Source organism: Saccopteryx bilineata, chromosome 1 (genome assembly GCF_036850765.1).
Source record: "Saccopteryx bilineata isolate mSacBil1 chromosome 1, mSacBil1_pri_phased_curated, whole genome shotgun sequence".
In the NCBI taxonomy this organism is placed as follows: Eukaryota; Metazoa; Chordata; class Mammalia; order Chiroptera; family Emballonuridae; genus Saccopteryx; species Saccopteryx bilineata.
Window position 1 is genome coordinate 95,507,377 of NC_089490.1, and position 17,946 is coordinate 95,525,322.

The following is a 17,946-nucleotide window of genomic DNA, read 5'->3' on the forward strand; positions in this document are numbered from 1 at the left end:
TTTCCAGATCTTTGCTATTGTGAACAATGCTGCCATAAATATGGGGGTGCATTTTTTTTGAATCAGTGATATAGTGTTCTTGGGATATTTTCCTAAAAGTGGGAGGGCTGGGTCAGAAGGCAGTTCCATTTTTAATTTTTTGAGGAATCTCAATACTGTTTTCCACAATGGCTGCACCAGTCTGCATTCCCACCAGCAGTGCAGGAGGGTTCCCCTTTCTCCACATCCTTGCCAGCACCTATCATGTGTTGTTTTGTTAATGAGCACCATTCTGACTGGTGTAAGGTGGTATCTTATTGTGGTTTTAATTTGCATTTCTCTAATGATTAGTGATGTTGAGCATTTTTTCATATGCCTATTGGCCATCTGTATGTCCTCTTTGGAGAAGTGTCTATTCATTTCTTAAGCTGATTATTTTTTTCTTTAGCCCATTTTTTTTTTTTTTTTGTATTTTTCTGAAGCTGGAAACGGGGAGAGACAGTCAGACAGACTCCCGCATGCGCCCAACCGGGATCCACCCGGCACGCCCACCAGGGGCGACGCTCTGCCCACCAGGGGGTGATGCTCTGCCCCTCCGGGGCGTCGCTCTGCCATGACCAGAGCCACTCTAGCACCTGGGGCAGAGGCCAAGAGCCATTCCCAGCGCCCGGGCCATCTTTGCTCCAATGGGGCCTTTGCTGTGGGAGGGGAAGAGAGAGACAGAGAGGAAGGAGGGGGGGGGTGGAGAAGCAAATGGGTGCTTCTCCTATGTGCCCTGGCCGGGACTCGAACCCAGGTCCCCCGCACGCCAGGCTGATGCTCTACCGCTGAGCCAACTGGCCAGGGCCTCTTTAGCCCATTTTTTGATTGGATTGTTTGTCTTCCTGGTGTTGAGTTTTAGAAGTTCTTTATAAATTTTGGTTATTAACCTCTTATCAGACATATTGTTGAATATGTTCTCCCATTATGTGGTTTGTCCTTTTATTCTGTTCATGTTGTCTTTAGCTGTACAAAAGCTCTTTATTTTTATATAGTCCCATTTGTTTATCCTGTCTTTTATTTGACTTGCCTGTGGAGATAAATCAGCAAATATATTGCTGCGAGAGATGTCGGAAAGCTTACTGCCTATGTTTTCTTCTAATATGCTTATGGATTCACGACTTACATTTAAGTCTTTTATCCATTTTGAGTTTATTTTTGTGAATGGTGTAAGTTGGTGGTGTAGTTTCATTTTTTTGCAGGTAGCTGTCCAATTTTTCTAACACCATTTGTTAAAGAGACTGTCTTTACTCCATTGTATGCTCTTACCTCCTTTGTCAAATATCAATTGTCCATAAAGGTGTGGGTTTATTTCTGGGTTCTCTGTTCTGTTTCATTGATCTATATGCCTGTTCTTATGCCAGTACCAGGCTGTTTTGAGTACAATGGCCTTGTAGTATAACTTGATATGAGGAAATGTGATACCTTCCACTTTATTCTTCTTTTTTAAGATTGCTGAGGCTATTTGTGTTCTTTTTTGGTTCCATATAAATTTTCGGAATATGTGTTCTATATTTTTGAAGTATGTCATTGGTATTTTAATTGGTATTGCATTAAATTTATAAATTGCTTTGGGTAGTATAGGCATTTTGATGATGTTTATTCTTCCTAACCATGAGCACGGTATATGCCTCCACTTGTTTGTATCTTCCTTGATTTCTTTTATCAATGTTTTGTAATTTTCCAAGTACAAGTCTTTAACCTCCTTGGTTAAATTTACTCCTAGGTACTTTATTTTTTTGTTGCAATAGTAAAGGGGATTGTTTCCTTCATTTCTCTTTCTGATAGTTCATTGTTGGTGTATAAAAATGCCTCTGATTTCTGAGTATTAATTTTATATCCTGCCACCTTGCTGAATTTATTTATCAGGTCTAGTAGTTTTTTGACTGAGACTTTAGGGTTTTCACTACCTTTTTTTTTTTTTTCGTATTTTTCTGAAGCTGGAAACGGGGAGAGACAGTCAGACAGACTCCCGCATGCGCCCGACCGGGATCCACCCGGCACGCCCACCAGGGGCAACGCTCTGTCCCTCCAGGGCATTGCTCTGCCACGACCAGAGCCACTCTAGCGCCTGGGGCAGAGGCCAAGGAGCCATCCCCAGCACCTGGGCCATCTTTGCTCCAATGGAGCCTCTGCTGTGGGAGGGGAAGAGAGAGACAGAGAGGAAGGAGGGGGCGGTGGAGAAGCAAATGGGCGCTTCTCCTATGTGCCCTGGTCGGGACTCGAACCCAGGTCCCCCACACGCCAGGCTGATGCTCTACCGCTGAGCCAACCGGCCAGGGCTAGGGTTTTCTATATACAGTATCATATCATCTGCAAATAATGATAGTTTTACTTCTTCTTTTCCAATTTGGATGCCTTTTATTTCTTTTTCTTGTCTGATTGCTGTAGCTAGGACTTACAGTACTATGAATAAGAGTAGTGAAAGGGGGCACTCCTGTCTTGATCCTGATCTTAGGGGGATTGCTTTTAATTTTTGCCCATTAATTATGATGTTGGCTGTGGGTTTGTCATAGACAGCCTTTATCATGTTGAGGTATGTTCCCTGTATTCCCACTTTGCTAAGAGTTTTGATCATAAAGGGTGCTGGATTTTATCTAATGTTTTTCTGCATCTATTGAAATTATCGTGTGGTTTGTCTCCTTCCTTTTGTTTATGTGATGAATCACATTGATTGATTTACGAATATTGTAACATCCTTGCCTCCCCAGAATAAATCCCACTTGATCATAATGTATGATTTTTTAAATGTATTGCTGGATCCTGTTTGCTAACATTTTGTTGAGGATTTTAGCATCTAAACTCATCAGGGATATTGGCCTATAATTTTCTTTCTTTGTGTTGTCTTTGCCTGGTTTTGAAATCAGAATTATGTTTGCCTCATAAAAGGAGCTTGGAAGTCTTCTTTCCTCTTGAATTTTTTGAAATAGCTTGAGAAGGATAGGAGTTAATTCTTTGAATATTTGGTAGAATTCACCAGTGAAGCCATCTGGCCTAGGGCTTTTGCTTGTTGAAAGTTTTTTGATAACTGTTTCAATCTCATTTGTTGTAATCAGTCTGTTTAGGTTTTCTGATTCTTCCAGATTGATTTTTGAAAGATTATATATTTCAAGAAATTTGTCCATTTCACCTACGTTGTTTAATTTTTTGGCATACAATTCTTCATAGTATTTTCTTAAAATATTTTATATTTCTGTTGTGTCAGTTGTTATTTCACCACTCTCATTTCTAATTTTATTTATTTGAGTCCTCTCTCTTTTTTTCTTGGTGAGTCTGGTTAAAGGTTAATCGATCTTGTTTACCCTTTTAAAGAACCAGCTCTTGGTTTCACTTATCCTCTGTATTGTTTCTTTAGCCTCAATGTCATTATTTTCACTCTGATCTTTTTTACTTCCTTTCTTCTACTACCTCTTGGCTTTATTTGCTGTTCTTTTTCTAGTTCTTTTAGATGCAGGGTTAGGTTGTTTATTTGAGCTTTTTCTAGCTTTTAAAGGTATGCCTGTAGTGCTATGAACTTCCCTCTCAGTACTGCTTTTGCTGGTTCCCATAAATTTTGAGTTTTTGTATGCTTGTTATCATTTGTTTCTAGGAATTTTAAAATTTTTTCTTTGATCTCATTGTTAACCCATTTGTTATTTAATATCATGTTATTTAGTTTCCATGTGTTTGAGTATTTTTCAGTTTTTCTGTTGTGGTTGATTTCTAGTTTCATGCCATCTTCTTAAATTTGTTAAGACTGCTTTTGTGCCCTAACATGTGGTCTATTCTAGAGAATGTACCATTAGCACTTGAAAATAATGCATATTCTGCTGCTTTAGGGTGAAAGTTTTTGAAGATATCTATTAAATCCAGTTGATCTAGTGTGCCTTTTAAGCCTGCTGTTTCTTTGTTAATTTTCTTTCTTGAGTATCTATCTAGTGACGTTAGTGGGGTATTGAAATTCCCTACTATTATAGTATTGCTGTTGATCTTGCCCTTTATTTCCATCAACATCTGCTTTATATATTTAGGTGCTCTTATATTAGGTGCGTAGATATTTATAATGGTTATATCTTCCTGTTGGATTGCTCCCTTTATCATTATGTAGTGACCTTCTTTATCTCTTACTATACAGCCTTTGTTTTAAAGTCCAGTTTTTCTGATATAAATATTGCTACCCCAGCTTTTTTTTCATTTCCATTTGCATGAAATATTTTTTCCATCCTTTTAACCTTTAGTCTATGTATATCTTTTGTTTTTCTGATGTGTCTCTTGTAGAGAGCATATGTATGGGTTCTGTTTTCTTATCCATGCAGCTACCCTATGTCTTTTGATTAGATCATTTAATGCATTTACATTTAAGATTATTATTGATATGTAGTTGTTTATTGCCACTTTATTCTTTAAAGCTATCTTCCTCTTTTACTATATTCTTTTCCCCCCTTTGTTCTGTTTACAACAGGCCCTTTAACATTTCTTGCAGCATTGATTTTGTTGTAATGAATTCCTTGAGTTTTTTTTTGTCTAGGAAGCTTTTATTAAATAATTTCTCCTTCAATTTTAAATGATAGCCTTGTTGGATAAAGTAGTCTTGGTTGTAGGCTCATCTTCTGCATTACTTTGAATATTTCTTGCCATTCCTTCTGGCCTCAAGTGTTTCTGTTGAAAAGTCGGATGTCATCCTTATGGGGGCTCCTTTGTAGGTGATAGTTTTTTTTTTTCTCTAGCAGCTTTTAATATTTTTTCTTTATCTCTTAGCTTTGGTACCTTAATCATGATGTGTCTTGGTGTGGCTTTCTTTAGGTTCTTCTTTAATGGAATTCTCTGTGCTTCTTGAACTTGTGTGACTTTTTCTTTTATCATTTTAGGGAAGTTTTCAGCTATGATTTGATTGAACAAGGTTTCTATCCCTTGTTCTTTCTCTTCTTCTTCAGGAACCCATATAAGGCAGATTTTATTTCTCTTCATGTTGTCACAGAGCTCTCTTAGAGTTTCCTCAGACTTTTTTGAGTCTCTTTTTCATTTATTTATTTATTTATTTATTTATTTTGTATTTTTTTGAAGTTGGAAATGGGGAGGCAGCCAGACAGACTCCCACATGCGCCCGACCGGGATCCACCCGACAGGTCCACCAGGGGGCAATGCTCTGCCCATCTCGGGCATTGCTCTGCTGCAACCAGAGCCATCTAGCACCTGAGGCAGAGGCCATACAGCCATCCTCAGCACCCAGGCCAACTTTGCTCCAATGGAGGCTTGGCTGCGGGAGGGTAAGAGGAGACAGAGAGGGAGGAGAGGGGGAGGGGTGGAGAAGCAGATGGGCACTTCTCCTGAGTTCCCTGGCCGGGAATCGAACCCAGGACTTCTGCACGCCAGGCCGACAGTCTACCACTGAGCCAACCAGCCAGGGCATCCATCCTGCTTTTAATTTCTTCCATTGTGGTCTTCATTGCTGATATTATATTTGTCATTTCTGACTGATTCTTTTTTATTATTTCAATGTCATTTTTGATGCTTGTTATCTCTTTATTTATGTGTCATTGTGTTTATCCATTGTTGTTCTAAGATCTTTTAGCATTCTAATAATCATTATTTTAAACTCTGCATTTGGTAGTTTGTTTATTTTCATCTCACTCAGTTCATTTACTGGGGGTTTCTCTTGTTGATTCATTTGGATTGCACTTCTCTGCCTTCCCATTTTGTCTGGGTTGCCCTGGACCTCCTTGGCCAGGGCCTGTCACAGATCAGTGGGGGTTACTGCCTATGACTGGTTCTTATCCACCTTTTGGGAACTACAGGTTATCCAGATCTTGTGGCTGTCACTGCTGGGTCCAGATGCCATTGTAAATTTCAGCTGCACTCTTAGGCTTGCTTTTATCTACTCTTGGCCTGGGAGAAGTTCCTTTAAAAGTTCAAGTTCCCCTAAAATTCGCTTTCTGTTGTCTCTTATTGCTGTCTACTTGTTGGGCTCAGCACTGTTATTCAGTTATTAGGTACTGTATTAGATGTGGCCTACTCCTTAGCCTCGGGTGTCATTCTATCCAGACATTTTATTTACTTTTTTTCTTTTCTTTTTTTTGTTCTTTTTCAGCACTCAGTAGGGTTTAGTCACAGGGGTCCAATGAGTGTGGTCCCTGTGCTTCCATTGTGTTTTCTGTCTACTGGGCCTGCTGTTGCTGCCAGGACTTTTGGGCTCAGGTGCTGTTGGTGCCAGCCTGCCTCTGCGGCCACCACTGCTCTGGTTGGGTTAGCACATGCCTGTGTGCCCATTTGGACTGTTTCTGTGGCCACCCCAGCCTCTGCTGCCTCTGAGGGCTGGTCTGTGCTGTGAGCACTTTTGCTCACAGGCTTGGATATCTGCCCTGGCTTTCACCCCTGCAGGTGGGGCCATGCACATCTGCTCAGACCACTTCTGGAGCTGCCTCCGTCAGCTCAGACCTCAGCAGCTGCCTTGGGGGATGGGTGGCATGCATGCCCACTTGGATTACCACCGAAGTCACCTCTGCTTTCGCTGCTGCTGAGGATGTGCCTACACCCTGAGCAGGTTTGCACGTGGGCCCGGATCCCTGCAGCAGCTGGCGTGACTTCTGCTCTCGCTGGCAGGCTCGCATGTGCTCATGTGTACCCCCTCTACTGTTGCTTGGGCCTCCGCCCCTGCCAAGGGTGGGCCCACCCAGCAAGCAAGACTGTGTGTGAGCTAGGACCTCCGCGGCAGCAGCAGCAGTGGTTCCTGGCTCCATGGCCAGCTTGCGTGTGCTCGCTCGAACTTCTGCAGCCATGCCCTGCTGCCTCCGGCCTGCCTGCCCCTGGCGAGCACTCAGCAGTGCAGGGGGGTGGTGTAGCTTAGACCTCTGCACCTCCCTATTTGTGTCCCTATCATGGCGCCTGGCTCTAAGTGCCTTTGTTCTAGCTAGGGTAGGGGAACCTCCAGTGGATGGGGCACTTTTTTTCCTTTGCTGGTGATGCTGTTCCCAGGAAAATGTTCACTTTAAATTTAGGGAGTGACTCAGCCTGGGGGTTAGGGTGTCCTCCTGGAGCTCCAGGAAAGTGGCTGTGAATGAGGCTCTCAGTGCAGTTCCTTTAATACGGAGCCTGGGTCTGAGAGTCTGGCCTCCTTCTTTCAAATGGTTTCTAGGCTTTTTCTCAGCCAAATATAGTCTGTAAGCCTTTTCCAGGTTTCAGTGCTCTAGGCTGGGATTCCAGTTTTGGGGATAAGGATCTACAACTCGCTGGACAGCCCTCCCCATTGCAAAAGTCCCTCCCGGCTGCCACTCATTCCCCAGAGCGGTGCAGCCCTTTCCACGTCTCTGCCTTTCCTACTAGTCTCAGTGTGGGTTCCTTGGCTGTAGAATCCTCTTAGTTTAGTCCAAAGTTTGTCTTTCATGATGAGTGTTCTCAGATTTAAGTTGTAATCCACCTTGGTTCTGGGAAGTGGGAGTTGGAGTATCTACCTACTCTGTGGCCATCTTGGAACCGCACAGATGAATTTTAAAAAAGAGTAAGGACTGTAAATTTGTGATTTCCACATTGGGCAGCTGCCCAGGTACCTATCTTAGAGAGAACGTTGTTTACAAGTGCCATTTTAACAACCAGTTCACCAAACTCAACAAAGAATTAAGTATTGGTTCTGCTGAACCTGTGTGAACCATCTGAATCTCACAACTGATTCCAGGTTGACGCTTTATCCACTGTACCACCACAGGTCAGGTTTAACCATTGTTTTAAACTCTGTATCTGGTAGACTTATTGCCTCCATTGTATTTATGTATTTTCTTAGAGCTTTCTCCTGTTTTTTTTCATTTGGAATATGTTTCTTTGTCTCCAATTTTGGCTGCCTCTCTGTGTTTGTTTCTATGTATTAGGCAGAGTTGCTATGTCTCCCAATCTCAGCAAGATGGCCTTATGGAGGAGGTTTCCTGTGGTGTACCTGAGCTGAGTGCTCCAGGAATGTCTCTTATGTGGTTTGTATGTGCTTTCTTATTGTAGTTGAGTGTTGATTGCTTATGGTATGTCAGTGCAGTGGGTTGATTTGACCTTTAGGCTGACTGGCTGTGAGGATTGACCATGACCACAGTGTATAAATTGCTGTGCAGGGATTGACCTAAGAGAAGGCTTCACCCTTGGTGCCTGCTGAGGCCACTCTTTGGGTATGCCACTTGTGGTGGTGCCGGTTGTGGTCCAAAACTGCCATCATGTGTGTTAGTTCTGGGGCATCTTGGGAGGGGCTCTGGTGTAGGCCAAGGTCAGCTGCTGCCTTTGACCTCCTCAGCACTACCTGGCAGGAGCTACAAATTGATTGTGGTTGGTAGCTGCCTATGCTGGGTCTGGAAACATGTGGGAAAGTTTACACTGTGAATCAAGGCTGGCTGCCACCAGTATCGGGCCTAGGGCCACTAGCAAAAGCAAATGGCACCCCAAGACCTGCCACAGCTTGCTGGATGCCCATAGGTTCAGCCTGAAAGAGTCTCAGGTAGAACAAAGGTGGAATGAAGTGGGGTCTCAGTCACTAGGGTGGGGTGAGTGGTGTTCACCAGGTTAATGCAGGTACCACTCAGAAAAAGGCACAGGGTACACCAAAGGCAGTTGCCACCTGCCTGGGTCCTGCAGACATTTGAGAGCTTTTTAAGAAAGATGTCAGCTTGGCTGAGGCTGGCTTCCTGCCACTAAAAGAGCCTCTGGTGGTGTTCAGGTTGGTTGGGTAGGATCTCAGTAATTTGTCAAGGTGGGGCATCCAGCAGTTTAATGCAAAATTAGCTTTGGCTTTGTGGGAGAAGTACTCAACACAGGGACAATGGTGGCTGTCCCTCTAGCCATCATCTCAAAGACATACAACTCATTTTCACTTGTATATCCCTGGTGCCCCCTGAGCTATCCTTCTACCAGAGCCCAAGGTAAGTACCTGTAAGCAAGTCTATGAGTGGGCCCTTTAAAAGGACACCTGGGTTTCCATCAACCCTCCATCTCGCCTGCATAGACTAAATCCCCACTAATTTTTTACAACCAGATGTGGTGGGGGCTTCTCTTTCCGGTACTGGTGATCTGGGATGGGAAGCCTTCTGTGGGGCTGGGACCCCTCACTCTTTAGAAGGAACCTCTTCAGCTGAGATCTCTCTCCTGATTCTCAACTACCATGTGTGGGTGTGGGGCTAGCCCATTACATGTCTCCTACCTGTTACTATGTGCTTCTTCTTTATATCTTTAGTTATAAGACTTCTGTTCAAGTAGTCTTCAGAACTAGAACCCTCCCAGAGACCTAGTTCTTTGATACTTACCTGCACACTACTGTATGGTCTCCTAAAATCTCTTCTGTATCATGTTCTCTGTGTCTGTGTCTCTCCTGCAGCTTCAGACCTGAGGCTACAGAATGGAGGCCACCGCTGTGAGGGGAGAGTGGAAGTGAACTACCAAGGAACATGGGGCACAGTGAATGATCCTGACTGGGACTTGGCTGAAGCAGCTGTCGTGTGCAGACAACTAGAGTGTGGAGATGGTGTTGATGCTCCCAGAGGGGCTTATTTTGGATCAGGGGTTGGGCCCATTTGGCTTTCATATCTTTCCTGCAAAGGCACAGAATTGAATGTCAATGACTGTCTCCGTTCTATGTTTCGAAACTATCATAACATTGACTATTCCCATAACTGGGATGTTGGAGTAGTCTGCTCAGGTAAGACCTGTCTTTTCTGATAGGGGATCCCCAGCAGGATTAGCCTCAGTCTCATTCTCAGAATAACTGAGAGGATAGGATCACAGCTTTTACAGCATACTTGGGTGAATATTCCAGTTACACAGTGATTCTGAGAGCTTTAGGTACTCAAGGAAGCATAAGGGCTTGTTTAGCCCTGGACAATAAAAAGTCCATACCAGAGACACTTTTTGTCTCTGTGCTATGTTATGATAAGTAGGGAGTTAGGGTCAAAAGTTTCTTTTTTTTTTTTTTTGTATTTTTCTGAAGCCGGAAACGGGGAGAGACAGTCAGACAGTCTCCCGCATGCGCCCGACCGGGATCCACCCGGCACGCCCACCAGGGGCGACGCTCTGCCCACCAGGGGGTGATGCTCTACCCCTCCGGGGCGTCGCTCTGCCGTGACCAGAGCCACTCTAGCGCCTGGGGCAGAGGCCAAGGAGCCATCCCCAGCGCCTGGGCCCTCTTTGCTCCAATGGAGCCTTGGCTGCGGGATGGGAAGAGAGAGACAGGGAGGAAGGAGGGGCAGGGAGGGGGTGGAGAAGCAAATGGGCGCTTCTCCTGTGTGCCCTGGCCGAGAATCGAACCCGGGTCCCCCGCACGCCAGGCCGACGCTCTACCGCTGAGCCAACCGGCCAGGGCCAAAAGTTTCTTACAGGTACAACTGTTAGGTTGTACTTATATGAATTTGTTTCATCATGGTAGCTGTTTGTAATCTTTCATGAGATGATCAGCCAGGTGTAGCCACAAAAGGGGACATGGAAGAGGTACAGGAAAACAAAGTTTATTATATTTATATATATATGGTCCTGGAGAGACAGAGTCACTTACTGCCACAAGGGGGCCACATGGGGAAAATGCCTAGGAAACAGGCTCAACCAAGCATGTGGGAAGCAAAGAGAGAGTGAAGACCTACTTATGTGGTGGTCTGGGTGGAGTACATAAGCGAAATGCGTAAGGGGATTTCATTGGTGCACTTGAATGTTATTAGGTCATAGTCATGGGAGAACGAGAGAAGAGACTTGTGGCAAGGATCAGCCTTGTCACATTGGTGCACCTGGTCACTGAGGTGAGGTGGGCCCAGAGCCTGTTTGTGGGGACATTGAGGCAGCAGGAAAATATAAAGTTTTAAAACTTAAAATACAGTACCTGGAGTGAAGAAAGTATTAGACAGTGAGGTCAAGAAAACCTGAAGTGGCACATATGAAGTGTTCAATACTAAGTATATTTGACCTGTGCCAAGATGGAGCTAAGGAAGACGGCAATGAAACTAGAGTATGAATAGGTGGTCTTAGTACTTGCCAGAGATGTTTCCAGTTGTTAGCAAAATGGTTCATAAGATGTCCAAGACACTAATACCATCAAAACAGCTTTCCTTGAGGAAGATACCATCAGATACCACAGTGAGTTTCATAAGGTAGGTGATTGGGTCTTAGAAAAGGCCCATCCCATCTGATGGAATGTTGGGGCGGGTGGAAACCTAAATACATTTGCAATAGGTCCTTAGCAGGCCAAAAGACTGACTTCATAAACAATCAACATTTTTGTATTATGCACAGAGAAGATCACTGGAAAAGTAAGTCTTTTTAAAACTAACCTTCAGCAGATCATTGATGATAGTAATAGGGCCTCTAAAAAAACAATTATTTTCATTTTAAAAGCTACTTTATTGAGAAACGATTGGAATACAAAAAGATAAATACATTTAATGTATGTAACTTGATGAGTTTGGAGATAAGTATCTATCAGTGAAACCATTACCAAAATCTGTTCCATAAACCTGTCTATTAACTCAAAGATTTTGTTCCATTTTCATTATTATGGTTATTGAAGATAATTATTTTCAAGGGAGCATTTAATTTCAATTAGGAATTTTTGCTTTAAGAAAACCTCATTTCACTTATGTTAAGTGAAATAATATCAGAGAAAAACAAATACCATATGATTTTACTTACATGTGGAATCTAACAAAACAATTAACTAAAAACCAAAACAGAAATAGATTCACAGACACACTGAACAGACTGACAGCTGTTAGTGAGGAGGAAGTTGGGAGTCTGGGCAAAAAGATGAAGGGATTAAGCAAAACAAACAAACAAACACCAAAAAAGTCCTCAACAACTCATGGACAGCTAACAGTGTGGTGATTACCAGAGGGAAGGGGGTAGAGGAGGTAGGAAAGGGTGAAGGAGGATAACTGATGGTGGAGAGAGACTTGACTTGCAGTAGAGAACACAGAATACAGTATATAGATGATGTATTATAGAATTGTATACCTGAAACCTATATAATTTTATTAATTCCAGGTGGACAATATAGTGATTTCACATTTTTATACCTTAATAATGTGATCACCTTACTAATTTTACTAATCACCTGTCTCCATGCAAACTTATCACAACATTATTGACTATATTTTTCATTTTTTTAAACTGTTGATTGTGTTGTGTGCCCAACACCCAAAGTCAAATAATCTTCCATCACTATATTTGTCCTTCTTTATTTATTTATTTTTTAAAGATTTTATTTATTGATTTTACAGAGAGAGGTGAGAGAGAAGGGGCAGGAGTGAGAAGTGTCAACCCATAATTGCTTCACTTTAGTTATACATTGGTTGCTTGTCGTATATGTCTTGACCAGGGGTTTTGAACTGGTGACCTAAGCATTCCAGGTTGACACTTTATCCACGGTGCCACCACAGGTCAGGCTCCCCTTCACCTTCTTCATCTATCCTCCCATCTCTCCCCTCTGGTAACCATCCCTTTGGTTTCTGTTTCTGAGTCTGTTTTTGTTATGTTTGATTTTGTTTTCAGATTCCACATATTAAAGAAACTATATGGCATTTGTTTTTCTCTGTTTGACTTATTTTACTTAGTATAATATCCTCTGGGTCTATCCATGCTGTCACAAATGGCAAGTTTTCACTTTTTTATTGCTGTATAATATTCCATTATATTTATCCCATCTTCTTTATCCATTCATCTATCAATGGATAACTAGGTTGCTTCTATATCTAGGCTATTGTGAAAAATATCGTAGTGAACATAGAGGGCTACATATCTTGTCAAATAATTTTTTTTCTTTATATAAATACTCAGAAGTAGAATTTCTGGGTTATATATTATAAATTTGTTTTTAGTGTTTTGAGGAATCTCCATACTGTTTTTCATAGTGGTTGCACATATTTGAAGTCCCACCAACACTGCAGTGTAGGATCTATAATGATATCCTTCTTCTCATTCTTGATATTATTAATTTGTGTATTCTCTCATTTTTTATTGATTGGTTTTGCTAAAGAAATATTAGTTTTATTATTCTTTTAAAAAGAATAACCATTTGACTCTGTTGATACTCTTCATTGTGTATTTGCTTTCTATTTTTTTTATTTCTGTTCTTAGTGTTCATACTTTTTGGATAATAATTTGGTGTTAATTTTGTAGATCTTAAATCATGTACATTTAGTTTTTCTTTTCTATTTGAATAGAATAGGGGGGAGGGAAGGGCTGTCAATTTTCTTTTAAGCATTTTTTAGCTGTATCCCATTACTTTGATGATACATAATTTCTTTTGGATATTAGTATCATAAAATGTTTCTTGTTTCTCTCTGAATATATTCTTTGTATTACTTTATCTGATATTAACTTAGATACTACAGCTTTCTTGGATTAGTGTTTACAAGGTATATATATTTTAATTCTGTGTTTATATTTAACATATATATGTTTTTGTAGACAGCATATGGTTGTGTCTTTTATATAGTTTGATCATCTCAAATTTAATGTAATTATTTGTATAATTTGGCTTAAGTCTACTAGCTTGCTATTTGTCTTATTTTTTTGTTCCTATATTAATCCTTAATTGAGTATTTTTAGTATTCTGTTTTATTGTATTAATTTATTAGCTATTTGACTTTTTAAAGCTTACCATAATGTTGAAATTATTACTTTTTAATCACTTTTTACCTTCCAATGATATTATATAAGTTTACATATAATGTAAGACATTACTACAGTGTATTTCCTTTTTATTACTTTTGATGTTCATGCTGTGATGTCATATATTTTACTTATAAATATGTTATAAATATTATAATACATTACTGTTTGCTTTAAATATTTTTTTATTTTAAGAAGTGAGAAAATGTTTTTTATATGTTTTTGCCACAGATTTTTTATTTACAAGTTTTTATAGCTTTGGGTAGATCCAAATTTTTATCTGTTATCACTTTCCTTTAGATTAAGCTTAATTAAGTAATAATTGTCTGTAAGATTTTAGTACAGTGTAGATCTGGTGTTTTCAAATTCTATAATCTTTTATCTATCATTTATTTTCATTCAGTTTTAAAAGTCATTTTCACCAGTGACTTAATTTTAGGTTGGCAGTTCCTACCCAGTACTTTAAAAATGATTTTATATTGTAATCTATATTATATGATATGTTATATGGTGTGCAGTTCTTCCACTGAGAACTAAGTAATACTTTTTTTGTTCCTCTCTATACAATAAATCAATATTCTCTGGCTGCTTTAAAAAAAAAATCACTGAATTTCAGCAATTATCAAGTTGCCCTAGGTATTTTTCTTTATCTTGTTTTGGGTTAGTTTAGTTCTGGGATTGTTGTTTATAGTTTTCATTAAGTTAAAAAAATTGCATACATTATTTCTTCAAATATTTTCTCTATTCATCACTTATTTTGAATTTATAAATATACATGTTTTTATTTGGTTTGACACTATCCCACATTTCCATGAATATTTTTCTGTCTTTTTAAAATCTTTATGCTTTAGTTTGGATAGTCTCTACTGCTGTGTTTAACTTAACAATTCTCTTATTCTCCAAATTATGGTTTGCTTGCTCTGCTCCCTGAATCTCATTCTTTTCTTTTTTGCAGCATGCTGACTTCTTTTTAAATTATAAAATGTTTAATTTATAAAATGTTAATAAAGAAAATTAAAGAAGATATAGATAAATGGAAAGACATCTTAGGTTCATTGATTGAAAGAATTAATATTGTTAAAACGTCTATACTACCCTAAATCTATGAATTTGATGCAATTCTTATAAAAAACCCAATGGCTTTATTTATAGAAATAGAAAAATAATCTTAAAATACAAATATGTTGTGTCAGTTTAGTTCATAAGTACTTATAAATTTTTCTGTTTTCTTACTGTTATGATTTCTAGTTCCATTCCATTGTGGGCAGAAAAAAATACTTGAAATGATTTTAATCTTCTTAACTTTGTTAAGACTTCTTATATGATTGTGAAGCCAATAGCCACAGCCACCATCACAGCTGCCTGGCCTATGCAGGTTCACATTTGATTCTGACAGACGATAATGAAACAATGAAGCCATGAGCTGGTGGGCCATTACCTCTAATCCTACTTGCACCTGGCGGGCGAGAAATAAACACAGTGGGAAAACACTTCCCATTCCATTCAGGGCTCCTAAAGCCACTGACTTATTGGAGCTTTCCTAGAATCAAAGGTTTCTACCTCACCAGTCTTACTCACCTCTGTTCCCCATCTCCTTCTCTCTGCACAAACTGGCTTCTCCTTCAGCACTCCGCCATCTTGGCTGCCTTTCTTCTGCAGTGCCAACAGCAGGAACCGAGAGACAGCGAGCCCCTGGTCTGCCCCATTTTATAGTGTAGAAATCAAAACCTTTAAGTCAACATACAAATAAGAAAGTCTCTGATACAAAGTCACTTATCTGAGGCATAAATGGGATTCCTCATAAAAGTGCACCACCCCACATCATGCAATAGTCCAGGGTGAAGGGATAAGCTTAGTTTTGAAAAGATCTTATTATTAACAGGGCGGGAAAGGCTTAGTCTTAAAACTAAGCCTTAGGCTATAACGACTTTGCCAGCTTACAGCCTATCTCCCACACCCAATGCAAACTATAAGCGAGCAAATGTATGTATCATATTTATAAACTTACTTGACTGACAGTGACCTAGCATGCTATCTATCTTGTGTGAACTTGAAAAAAATGCATATTTTTCCATGATGTTGGGTAAATTTTCTATATGTGTCTGATAGTTTCATTTCATCTAAAAATTTTGGTGTTGTTGAGTTCTACTGTTTTCTTCCTGATCTTCTGTCTTAATGATCTATCCATTATAGAGAGTGGGGTACTGAAGTCTTCTGTTATTATAGTATTGCTGTCTATTTCTCCCTTCAGATCTATCAATGTTTGCTTTCTATATTTAGGTGCCTTGATGTCAGGTGCATATATATTTGTAATTATTATATCTTCTGGTTGAATTGACTCTTTTATCATCATGACATGACTTTCTCTTTTGATAGTTTTTGACTTAAAGTTTATTTTGTCTGATATAAATATAGTTACCTTTGATCTCTTTTGGTTACCATTTACATGAAATTTCTTTATTAAGCTTTTCATTTTGTTCATGTATTTTTTTTCTTATTTTGTTTAATTGTTTATCTGTGCTTTCTTATACCTTATTAAGCTTCATTAAGATAATTATTTTGAATTATTTGTTCATAGATATTCATTTATTTAGGGTTCATCACTGGAACCTTATGTTTTTCCTTAATGATACCACCTTTGCCAGATTCTTTATGATCTGTGTAAGTTTACATTGATGTCTGCATTTGAAGAAGCAGACACCTGTTTCAGTCTTTATAGACTGTTTTTATTCTTTTTTTTTTAAACAGGTAAAGATCTTCTGCTACATCCCTTGACTGATAGGACTGCTTTCAGGATCATGGTCTATCAGAGCTGGAGTCAGGTCATGTGGCTGCTGCCAGCTTTGCTGTTGGGCCTATGGTCAGCGGGTCTGGTAGCAGGGCATGGATAGATGTCGTTCCTGCTGGGCTCCTGGGAGGGCGGGACTGCCTCCTGAGTGTGGTAGAAAGGGGCTGGAGCCAGGGCATGGGGGTGCTTCAGATCCACAGTCAGGTTCACATTTGGTCTTCCTGTTACTTGGCCATAGCTCCTTTTGGGTCCCTGAATTGACAGAACTACCTCTAGGATCACAATGGTGCAGGGTTGAATCCAGGTGATGGAACTGCTTCTGGGTTTAGAGTCATGACTACATTTCCAGACCTGATACTGGGGGCTTGGATTAACATGTATTCTCAGGGGTTCTTTGGTGGATGGGACTGTTGACAGGACCATGGACAGGCTAGGCTAGAGCCAAATCTACAAGGGAATGGAGCTGCTTCCAGGTCTGAGCTGGTACCACATCAGAAGGCCTAACACTGGGACTTGGAGATGACTTCTCTTATGGACCCTCCTCAGTCTTTGGCTCCACTAGCATTTTGCAACCTCTCATCTGGATCCCAAAGCTCCCACAAGGGCACTTGTGTGTATGGATGGCTGCCAAATTATTGTTTCTGTCAGAAAACAAAGGTTGAGGATTTTCTATTTTGCCATATTGCTGATGTCACATAGGAACTGAGTTAGCATAAGGACAAGATAAAAATCAATTACTATTATCCCTTAGCATTCACTGAGACTCACATATCTCAGAAGAAAACCTATAAAAGGATGTGATCAGCAAACTTAGCTGTCTTATAAATTCGCCCCGAGAACTCATTCTCATCCAAACTTATCAACAAATCTTAGTGTTTCAAGAGATGGTTAGGACCAGCCTCTCCCTCTGCTATGACTCTCTGAGCTTTCTTAACATCTAGACTTATTTTTCCCATTTAGATCACCTAAGATACTCTTGGAATTTTTTTTTGCCATAGAAATTATCAGATAAAATGTGGATTTTATTAAATTAAAGTGGATTTGTTGTAATGCCTATACTTCTAATCTTGAGCCATCATTCTGTCTATAGGTTGACATAGACACGCATTCATGGATATAGCCCTCATGATTTTCTCTACCTTCATTCATTTGAGGATTGGCCCCTGAGAAAGAAGCTAATCAGACTTTGAGCCCCACAAGTCCCAGGATGGTTTTCTAACTTTTTGTCACTGATAGGTCTCTACCCTTTCATAGCTTTTGTCCCTCTGGTTTGGTTCTGTTCTTCATACTTCTTCACTAAAGTTTGAATGCTTATGTACTATGCAGTTTCCTTGCACCCTATAGGTCTCACTCCTCTATAAAGTCCCATAGATGAGGACTTCACTTCTCTAACCAACTCTGAAATACAAATTCCAGATATCCAGCCAATACAAATGACTTATCTTCAGAGACTCACTCAGGAAGGCCCTATTCTGACACTGACTGTTGAATATACTCTCCTTATTTCTTATTCCCTGGAAAAGAAAACCTTTAACACCATTATTTAT

The 17,946-nt window shown here is 40.1% G+C and overlaps 1 protein-coding gene across 1 annotated transcript in view; it reads left to right on the plus strand.

Moving 5' to 3' along the window:
- The first annotated feature begins 8,326 nt into the window (after nt 1–8,326).
- The window catches only part of LOC136319265 (antigen WC1.1-like), a 38,398-nt gene continuing 28,778 nt past the window's right edge, over nt 8,327–17,946 (plus strand). Inside the window, exons 1-2 of the mRNA XM_066252596.1 lie at nt 8,327–8,510; nt 9,338–9,658. Coding sequence (XP_066108693.1) covers nt 8,327–8,510; nt 9,338–9,658 — 505 coding nt within the window. The remainder of the gene's footprint in view (nt 8,511–9,337; nt 9,659–17,946) is intronic.